Raw genomic sequence first — 11,479 nt, 5'->3', positions numbered from 1 at the left:
ACCCAAGTCTCAAGTCAATCTTAGAGAATACCCTGGAACCCTATAACTGGTCAAACAAGTCATCAATGCGCGACAACGAGTACTCATTTTTAATGGTGACTTTGTTCAACTGGCAGTAATTAATGCACATACGTATACTCCCATCCTTCTTCTTCACAAATAACACTGGTGAGACCTAAGGAGACATACTAGGTATGATGAACCCCTTGGCAATCAACTCTTGAAGCTGCTCTTTTAACTCCCTTAACTCCATTGGAGCCATGCAATAAGGAAAAGTAGAAATAGGCTGGGTGCCTGGCACCAAATCAATGCTGCTATTGATGTCCCGATCCAACGGCATACGTGGTATATCAGCAGGAAATACATCGGAGAACTCTCATACCACCAGCACGGAAAATAACGTAAAAGACTCTACAGTAATATCCCGAACAAAGGCCAAATAAGCCAAACAAACCTTCTCGACCATATGTCGAACCTTCAAGAAAGAAATAGCCCGACTAGAAGTACCAACAGACAAACCCCTCTACTCTAATATGGGCAACTAGGGCATCACAAAGGAAATAGTCTTGGCATGGCAATCAAGAATGGCACGGTAGAGAGACAACCAGTCCATGCCCAGGATAACCTCAAAATCAACCATATTAAGCAATATAAGATCAGCTCTGGTCTGATAAGCACAGAAAATCACTTCACAGGACCGGTAGACCCGATCCACAATAACAAAATTACCCACTGGTGTAGACACATATATAGGAACATCCAAGGACTCATGAATTACATCCAGGTAAGGACCAAATAGAGAAGAAACATAGGAATAAGTAGACCATGGATAAAATAATACTGAGGCATCCCTATGGCAAATAGAAATAGTACCTATGATCACTGCATCAGAGGCTACTGCCTCCGGCCTAGCTGGAAATGCATAGCATCTAGACTGAGTGCCATTTGACTGGCCTACACCTCTAGGGCGACACCTACCCACTTTCCCTCCACCTCCGTGCGTGCGTGCGTGTAGTGTGGTAACTAGTGCAGTAATCATGAGTCAATGGTTCTGCTGTACGGCCTTGCCCCAAAGACTAGGACAAAGCCTCTTCATGTGGCCAAACTCCCCGCACTCGAAACAACCCCTCGAAGTGGTAGACTGCTGACCTAAAGTCTGAACCTAATGGCCTGAATACCCACTGGAGGGACCATGAATAGTTAGTATATGGTAAGTACTCTCTTGAATAGCACTGAAGTAGGGTTGTGCTGGAGCACCCCGAGTAGGCGGTGGTGCTGACTGCCTGGGCATGCTAGACTGGCCCCTCATGAGCTGACCTTTGTCCCCAAGTGGGCCGCCACTAGATCCACCAAATCGTCGGACCGCTTGTCTCTCGGTGCAAACTCTTTGCTTGGTTGCGGATACGCTCGATCCTCCGAGATATATCCACAACCTGATGGAAGAGAGTCCTTATATCTGCCTTATGAGCCAGAGAATCCTGAATATCAGGGAGCATACCTATAGTAAACCTCCATACCCTCTCTGCGTCTCTGGGGATTATAATGGCTACATGGTGAGACAAGTCTATGAACCTTGCCTCATAGTCGGTCACAGACATATGACCCTGACGGAGTCGCTTAAATTGACCCTGAAGCTCCTCTCTCTCTAAAGGTAGTATGTACTTCTCTAGGAATAGATGTGTAAACTGATCCCAAGTCAAGGGAGGTAAATCTACCAGCTTGCGAAGAAGGTAGGCCTGCCACCATCTACGAGCCTTGCCCTCAAGCTAAAAGGTGGTGAAGTCCACCCTATTGGACTACAATATCCCAATGTTACGTAGCCTATCCTTGCACTGGTCAGTGAAACCTTGGGGTCCTCTGATCGCTCACCCTCAAAGTTAGGGGGAAGAAGCCTAGTCCATCTATCCAGCCTTCTGCTGCTCAGCGGTCGCAAATGGTACGGGCTCTGGCATAGCCATTACAACTAGTTGGACCCCGCCCATAAGTAGTACACCTAGGGTCTGATAAATGACATCAGCGTGCCTTAGAGCCTGAGCGGTAGGGGTCTGTGCTCCCCTTCCCGCTTGAGATGTGGCTATGTCTGCTAGAAATAAACTAGCCTCTATCATAGAGTCCATAAATCGCAGCATATGACCCTTGACCTCCAGAAATCCTGGTGCGATCATGAAATTATCGGGGTTGGCTCAACTGCAGATGTCTCATCCCGCTCCTCTAACATAGGATCCTCTACTGGATCCACTGGTGGTACAATTGGAGCAACTCTAGGATGCTGTCGTCTTCTGACCGGAGCTGGAGCCCCCCGGCTTCTATCTCGGCCTCTAGCAACGGGGGGAGCAACTCCTCTACCGCCTGGCACATCTGCCATGCGCATTCTCTCCATCTATGAGAGAACAATAGAAAGAAACTTAGTACAATATTAAGTGCATGATAGGAGAGAAAGAAAAAGAAGTTTCCTAACACCCTATAGCCTTTCGAAGATAAGCACAGAATTCTCCGCACAGATCGACAAGACTCTGCTAGGCTTGGTCATGACTCGTGAGACCTATGAGAACCTAAAGCTCTAATACCAAACTGTCACGTTCCAAAACCGTAATAGGCCGTGATGGTGCCTAACGCCACTGATAGGCAAGCTCACAAGTGAACCTCTAATTAGTTATCTCTTTTTAACTTTTAAAACAGAAGTTTCCTTTTTAAAAGATCGAAATAAATAGGAATCTCATGAAACTGTATGTACTCTTTTCTCAAAAATATCAAGTGTGAGGAATACATATAGCATAGTGATATTAATAATTAGTACAACAATACATAAATGACAGAAGTCCCTAAAATCTAGTACCACAAGTGCATGATTAATCTACACAATATACAAAACTAATACAAGTACTGTCTGAAAGGTAATTGAAAGAAATAATAAACAAGGTAGAAGGAGACTTCGGTGGTGCAGATTGAAGCAAGGCAAGAAGCTCACCACTAAGTCTCTGTAGAAGTGCGGCTACGCGCCCGCGTGACCACTGGTAGTACCTGTCTTAGTACCTGCACATTTAATGTAAAAGTGTAGCGTAAATACATAAAACAATGCTTACCTAATAAGAATCTAGTATAACCTCGAAGAAGTAGTAATGAGGGGTCAACTTAACACTTACTAGTGGTCGAATAGTAATAGAATGCATAAAGTAGATATGGATAATGTACAACAAGTAGCAACGAAATAGGTAAAAACAATTACAGTAATTCCCCACATGAATCTATATAAATCACTAAACATGTCATAACCGGCCTTGAAAGCGATAACTCAACTATTACCAAATAAAATCTAGTCTCCACTATTAAGCACGAAGCGGCCGAGGCAATCGGCCCGATCTTATAGGAATAGTGGTACTCAATACTACCGAGGTGGATGGCTCTATCCCATAAGAGTGATTTAATACACTACCGGGGCGAGCAGCCTGATCCCATAAGAGTAATTTACGAGGAGAATGACTTGATCCCCTAAGAGTAATTTAATACAACGCCGATGCAAATGGACAGATTCCATAAGAGTAATTTAATACACTGCCAAGGTAAACAACCTGATCCTATAAGAATAGAGAAATTTACCTCGCTCGCGGAAGTACATGCGAGTCGAGAAGACACGAATCTATAGTTCATCAATTATATCCCAATTTTTCCAAAGTAATAGGCTAAATTAGTACCTTTATTCTAATCCTCAATCCCGCTCATAATCAAGGAAATCAATACACAGGATAGATACAAATAGCACAATTTAGGCAGGACATGAATCTAAGTCTAGCTGGACACGACATGGATATAGCTACGTACAGAATCTTGTCACCGCGTGCGTATGTAGCTCCCCCACAACAAGTAGCACATAAAAATTAATGCACCTAAGAGGGGATGAATTCCTTATTACAAGGTTACACAATAGACTTACCTCGCTTCCAAGTCCTCAATCCGGCTCTTTAACCTCACTAGAACTCCTCAAACGACGCCAAGAACTTTGAAACTAGTCAAAAGTCATATAAACTAATAAATATAGGCTCAAAAGTTCATAATTTAGCTATTAAGGTAATTTCCTAACCAAATCTAGAACTCCATAAGAATCATCCACAGACCCACATGCTCAGATTCCGAATTTCTTTGAAGATAAATATTACCCATGACCTCACGAACTCAAATATATAGTTTATTCCAATTTCCATAACCAAATCCATGATTAAATCCTAATTTTACTTAAACCCTAGGTTTACCAGAAAATCCCATAAAACTTTCACTACTTTTCATGTTTAATCTACCCATAATCCATGTATTTAATTTAAAAATGAGTAGAATTTACTTACCTTGTGATGTTGATGAGAATCCCTCTCAAAGTTCTCTCCAATTCTCCCAAGACCAAGTAGAACTGTGAGGAAAATGAGCTAAGTCCTGAATTAAATTCACTCCTCTGCCCAGCGATTATCGCACTTGCGGTCACTTGACTATATCAGCGGTCCCGTAAGTGCAATCCAAAGATTGCATCTGTGATCCCCATCAACCTCCAGCATTCTCACTTTTGCAAATACCGTTCTGCTTCTGCAGACTACCTCTGCTTTTGCGGTCTTTAGCCCATCGATCAGTTTTCGCTTCTACAGAGACCCAGTCACTTCTACAGGCTCGAAGATGCGGAAGAAATGTTACGTGATGTCTTCCTGATATTTCTTGGAAAGGCGATGTAAGGCTAAGCAACCGGTTTTTGTGTAGTTACTATCCGCCAACTGGGGTCCTTTCCTTACGCTATACGCGATTGTCAGTGTCGTAAGGGAAAGCCTATGTCAAAAGCAATTGAGAGAATAGAAGAGAGAATTGAGAATGAAAGAAGTTTGATTTCATTAATGAAAGCTATTACAGAAAAACAACACTGTATCGAGGGGGAGAGACACTAGTACAGAGAATTGTTTGCTTGCTAGAATGTTTGATTGCTTGATCCCCCATAATAGTACTTAAAAAAATAAACCAAAGTTACAGAACTTGACATAACTAAACTAGAGAGTAAATAAGCTAGAGAACATATGGAAATACATGAAGTAAAACTACTCTATATTTGCAATGGAAATTACTTAGATTCATACAAAGCAAAAGCAGGTCCATTGGCGCTGTTGGCATCTGCATACGGCTGGCGCTGGCGATGGCTACCTTACTTGCATGATAATCTTCGATCAGGCTCTTGTAGGCTTTGAGGTTTGTTTCCCTCTCCCAAGTAATCTCCTCTGCATCACAACCCTACCATTTCACCAAAAATTCTTCGTGATCTTTCCTTGAAGCATGAATCACTCTATCATCGAGAATAGCTTCTAGCCGCCGTTTCCCTTTTGAATTAGGGCCTCGAATATTGGGTATTGTGAGTTGACTCTGCAAAGGATCCTCCATGTCTTCCCTAAAAGGTTTTAGAAGGCTGACATGGAAGACCGGATGAATCTTCCACTAGGCTAGGGTATTCACCCAGTATGCAACTTTCCCAATGCGCTTCTCAATGGATGTACTTTTGCAATAGGCAAGGGTCATGGACCCTTGCAAACAAGTCCCGCTTTGGGATTTTCACCATCACTTTGTCTCCTACTTGATATTCAATAAAGCGACGATTATGATTTTTAAGCTTTTTCATATGCTTCTGGGCTTTGAAAAGATAGTTCTGCACTATCTCTAAATTTGCTTCCATTCCTTCGAGAAGCTAGCAGCTCGAGGAGATTTCGACATGTTTGGGGCATTCATAATGTGTGGGAGTAGCGGTTTCTGTCCGGTAACAGTTTCAAAAGTGCTTTTATTTCTACTAGAGCTCTTTTGTGAATTGAAATAGAGTTGAGCAGCATCCAGAAGCTTCACCCAATTCTTCTGCGATCCGATAACAAAGTGGTAGAGATATTCCTCCAGCATGCCATTGAATTGCTCCTTCTGGCTATCATATTGTGGATGGAAACTTGAACTGTGGCTCAGTTTGGACCCGAGGCACTTAAAGAGCTGTGTCCAAAAGTTCCTAGTGAAGTGAGAGTCACGATCACTAGCAATGTCTTTAGACAGATCCCATTATTTGACAACATGAGAGAACAATAATTGAGTTGTATCTTCTGCTGATATATATTGTGGGGCAGCTATAAATGTACCATACTTGGAAAACCGTTCTACCACAACTAAGATAGTTGTAAGATCTCCAATCTTGTGCAGCCCAGTGATGAAATCTAGTGATTCGCTTTCCTAAGGTCTCTTTGGAACATGCAATGGCTCCAAAAGTCCCGCTTGTGTCAAGCAGTTTGATTTGTCTTTCTAACATACCAGGCAAGTCTTCACATACTGAGCAACATCATCAACTATTTGAGGCCAATAACAAGCACGACGCAAAAACAACAATGCCATGGTGCATTCTTCACTTGGATGGACTGCCCACAAAATATCATGGAATTGTATTAGAAGAGTCCTTCGCAGTTCTCCTCCTTTAGGAACATAAAGTTGGTTCCCTTTCACCTTCAAGAACCCATCTTCCATGTAAAACTGGTGAGTCTTACGCTGTCCTACCAAATCGGCCAAATATTGTGCAGCAGGATCCTTTGGGAATAGATATTTTATCTAGTCTCTTATAGTAGTGGCTACTTCGCTCCACCTTAGGGTGGAGAGTAGGCATACTGAGGCTAAGTCATCGCATCGACTGAGCACATTAGAAACATGATTAGTCTTTCCACTTCGGTACTCCAGGTTGAAGTGAAATTCTGCTAGAAGTTCCTTCCACTTAGCCTGTCGGCCATTCAGCTTTGGCTAGGTCATGAAATGGCTAACAGTTGTGTTGTCTGTTTGACCACAAACGGGATGCCCGACAAATAGTGCTTCCAAAGGCATAAGCAATGGACGAAAACCAATAATTCTTTTTTGTGGGTAGCATAGCACCATTTTGCATCCTTCAATATTCGGCTCTCGTACGCTACTTGATGCCCCTCTTTAGCAAGACTCCACCCAGAGCATAGTAAGAGGCATCCGTCTGTACTTCGAATGGCTTGGCCAAATCAGGAAGGGCCAAGACGGGGCTACTAGACATAGCCGCTTTCAATGTGTTGAAGGCCCCCACTCGCTAGGGACCCCAATCCCAAGGCGTGACCTTCTCCAGAAATTCTGTCAACGGCAATGCAATGAGAGAGTAATTCATCACAAATTGCAGATAAGAGTTGCATAGGCCAAGGAACTCCCTCAAGGCATGGATATCCTTATGTGATGGCCTATCTGTGATGGCCTAAATCTTCGGTTGGTCCGACTTTATCCGCCCTTCCTCGATGAAATGTCCGAGGAAGTCAATCTGCTTTGGACGTGTCACACCTCTTTTTTCTACCCCGAAAAGGGTTATAGGAGAGTTTTTTCCAATTTATGTGACAATCAAAATGAGATTTATTTATTTATTCAGAGTCGCCACTGGGGATAATTTATGGTGTCCCAAGTTACCGATTTAGAATTCCGAATCGAGGAAAGTTTGACTCTGTTTTGTAGTCCGCAAAACACAAAAATCCAGATAAGGAATTCTGTTAACCCAGGAGAAGGTGTTAGGCATTCTCGGGTTCCGTGGTTGGATCACGGTCGCTTAAACTGTTAATATTGGCCTATTATCTGATTAATTATGCATTTTTAACCTATGTGCATTTTTCACTTTATCACCATTTTATTTATTTAAAGAATTAATTCAAGGTTATTTAAAACACATCGCAAGCCACACTGCATGAAATGCACCCGTGATTCACGACACGTTCTATTTAAACTTGTTGGAGATTAGAATAGGTCACATAAAATGTACACCCAGGTTTTAATAATTGCAAATCACAACTACGTCACGGGAGGCGTACCCGTACCCGTAGCCATGATAATTGTTTAATTAGCGTGCCTAAAGAAAACTATGAAATTCATAAATTATCTAGGTTGCAATATTAGTGAGGGACATTGATGATTTAATAGATGGATCACCTCAATCTATTTTCTAGAATTACACTTACTTAAGAGGTCTAATGATATCCTCATCTAGAATTGGTGCAAGTTTAATAGGCAGCTATAATCGTAAGGAGTTCGGAATACACGGATTGGCCTTTAATTATTTTAGAACCCAATTTTTGTTTAAGATCAAACCCAAAGAAAGTTATTAAAAGGGAAAACTGGGCTCAAAATCGAGCCTAGAAGTAAGGCAGGTGGTCGATGAGTTCCCAAAACTGTCCAGCAAACACTAGGCCCAATTCTTCATAACCCTGCCTTGGGTAATAAGACCCACATCTAATGAATACCCGAATAGCCTGATTAAATGTGAGAAACTAATATACAACAAAACTTGAACATGGAGCCATAACATGAATCAAATAATATACCGAAGTTTAGGTAGGGCTGTCACATTTAGGCCATTGTCAAAAAATCACATTGCATATACCGAGGATATAACACTTAGCATTAACAAGCCTATACCTAATTTATTTCATTATCAAACATAATACAATTCATAACTTTAAACAAACATCAACATGCCAAATAAAAAGATTTACTAACAGGGATTCGTTCTTGTCTTATCACATCCACCTAAACATGCATATTTGCAGAATTAATAACAAAACATGCTGAAAATGTCCACTGGTCTCAACTCAAACGACAACCTCACCAGCCATAGCTAACAATCCCAAAACTATAACTAAAACATTACACAAATTTGAAATCAGAATATTTGACTTCCCAGCTCACTAAAGAAGAAAGTACAAGCACTAATACTCAACCACAACTAAAGAAGTAGTAGTTACCAAACCAACAAACATATTAAATGCTAACAAAACAGAAAATGAAATCTAAATAATCCATTTCCACTTAAACCATGTATTACTTCAACTTGCCATTTCAAGAGTTGTGACAATAACTGGATACAACCAAAAATAACAAAAGAAACTTCAGCAAAATGATAATGAAATCAGCCGGATCCAACAATAGTAAACAACAACAGAACAGTCTGTCAATCCATATTTAGAATCCAAAATTAGTGAAGTATTTGAAGCAAGGAAGCAACTTGACGAAAACTTCAAACAACTATTTCAATGAAACAACATTTTAACCCCTTTTTTTGGTGCCTTCCAGATCTGAAAATCCTTTTTCCTTTTTTCAGTGTGTTTTAGAGTCTTAGGTGCAGAGAATGATGCTTAAAAATTTGAATCTAGAGTGAAGGAAATGGCTCTACTTATAGGCTTCTCAGGCCATGTGCTTAAAATAGAAAATGAGAATTATTCCCAGCTTGCAAAAGACATCTTTTTTAACTGATTGGGACAACTGGCTGTCCCTTATTAGTTCAGCACATTTGTGCTAACCAAATAGGGACAGCTGCTCCTCCTCTAGAAGCTTCTAAGTATAGGAATTATCTGAAAAATCCCTATCTCATTTCCAACCTGAACCCTTAAGTTTTCAGCTATTCAATTGACACCCTAAGAGTTTTAAACATTTACAAGCCAAGGCAAACAATTCTAAAACTGAACCAAATGGTAACAAAATTAAATGGCACCAATTCCTTAAAACCTAAATAGGTTTAACATTGAGATGAAATCAGGAATGCCACAATATTTAAACAATTGAGACCAACATCAATATTAACTAAAACCATTTTTGAAGTTAGAACCTTTTGAATCAAATTATACACTGCCATTCACAGGAAATTGAACTGCAAATGAGAGATTAACATGCTGATTTCCATATGAACTCAACTAAATACAAATTAAACCAAATCACAATAAACCGTAGCTGAAAATCTGAAAATCTAATGATCCTAATGGAAAATTCATGAGTTAATCCTACACTACTGACTATCATTGATGATTAAACACAATTAATTAATCAACAAGTCTAAACAAAATAAAAATCCTAAGTCATGCAACTAAACAGAATAACAATCATGAAGAAAAACCAAGAGAAGAGGGAAGAAAATAACAGATAAAAACAAATAAAATAAAATAAAAGAAAATTACCTATGTTTTCTCCAAACGGGATCCACTATGAACTTGACTAGACTTTATCGAAGCATAAGTGAACTCGAACTACCATTAATCCACTCTTCTTAACAAGAACAGTCGACTAATGGATGTTTTAGGTTCACTTGACCAATCAATTGACCAGAAAAGGGGGGGGGAATTAGGGTTCATGATTTCCAAATTCAAAATTCGAGCAATTCGGCAAAGGCAAGGTAGCAACGAGGGAAGGTCAGGGGTCATAGGGTGTGAGTTTGGGGTTATTTGGGTGATTTAGGGTTTTGGGCACCGATCTTAGATCTAAGATTCGAGCCGTTTGGTGATGATTGGAGGGACATGGATTAGGGATTTGGAAAGAGGAAGAAACGGTGGTTCTGGGGTGTTATTTAGAGTGAATTGGAGCGCCGGAACTGCCGTGAGGTGATTTCCGGCGAGTGGACTAAACCGGAGAGGGTGGGGATTTTTCGGACGGCGGCTAGGGTTTCTATTCTCTGAACTTAGGAGACAGGAATGAGGGGGAATGGAATTGGGGGGGGGGTCTAATTCGGACACTATTATACTTAAACAAATCCCAGTTCCCAACCGTTGGATCACATGAGATCTACGACTGGGATTTGATTGAATAAAAACGTCGTCGTTTTGATTAAGGCTGGGGCTGCACCGAGTATTTGGGGTATTGGGTTAGATTTTGGGGCGGGTTCAAAGGAAAATTTGAGCTTTGGTCCAAATAGCAGCAAAAAATAAAACCTTTCCAATTAACCCTTTTTTTTCTATTCAATTCTTTTATTTCATTTTCTTTTATTTATCTTTTCTTTTCTTTTTCTTTAATTAAAACCTAAATTAAAATCCTAAATTAACCTAAATTGTAGCACCAACCAATTTTCCTAAAATTATAAAAATTCCTAAATCCTAAATCAAAAAGAAAATCAATAATCTAGCATTTAAAAAGGTAAAAATGTAAAATGGGCCATTTTTTTTTTGTAATTTTCATTCTTTTTCATGCAACAATTAATTAACTAATTAATCCCACAATATAAAAATACAACCTCAATGCAATGCATGGTATTTTATTTTTGTAGTTTTCATGATTTTAAGAAAACTCAAACGTGCAAAAAATGCAAACAATCAATACAAATTCTCACAAAATCCTATAAAATTGCAAAAAACATTGGGAAAAATTTATTTTTCTTCGATTTTATGGAAGTAATTCCTATAAGGCAAAAATCACGTGCTCATAGCTGCCCCTCTTTGCTCGAAAATATGAAGAGTTTTCGTGCAAAGATAAAGTGAGCGGATACGAGCGATTTTTGCCTGTTTGACTACTCCGTGGGAAGCATTATTGAAAGCTTTGACCGCACCTTGCTTCCGAGGTTGCCTACATATCCTTGGCTATAAAGGAATCGGGTCAGTGTAGTTTGGGAAGTTTCGGTAGCTGAGACTATCGGGAAGCTGTGATTTCACTATTGCTGCTGCTATTGCTCGCTGAACTCCTT

At 40.3% G+C, this 11,479-nt stretch overlaps 1 protein-coding gene across 1 annotated transcript; it reads right to left on the bottom strand.

Annotated features, from left to right (window-relative positions):
• Window positions 1-541: 541 nt before the first annotated feature.
• On the bottom strand, window positions 542-1,039 carry LOC138874843 (uncharacterized). The gene has a single exon (XM_070153629.1). It carries the CDS (start codon window positions 1,037-1,039, stop codon window positions 542-544), a length of 498 nt encoding a protein of 165 aa, XP_070009730.1.
• Window positions 1,040-11,479: the final 10,440 nt, after the last annotated feature.

Source organism: Nicotiana sylvestris, chromosome 8, assembly GCF_000393655.2.
Source record: "Nicotiana sylvestris chromosome 8, ASM39365v2, whole genome shotgun sequence".
Lineage (NCBI taxonomy): Eukaryota > Viridiplantae > Streptophyta > Magnoliopsida > Solanales > Solanaceae > Nicotiana > Nicotiana sylvestris.
Note: the sequence above shows the minus strand (reverse complement) of the source record. Positions and strands in the feature narration are given on the sequence as shown.

What these genes read in the sequence shown, in the direction of transcription:
- LOC138874843 (XM_070153629.1), bottom strand. Translation starts at nt 1,039, where the DNA reads ATGATTACTGCACTAGTTACCACACTACACGCACGCACGCACGGAGGT.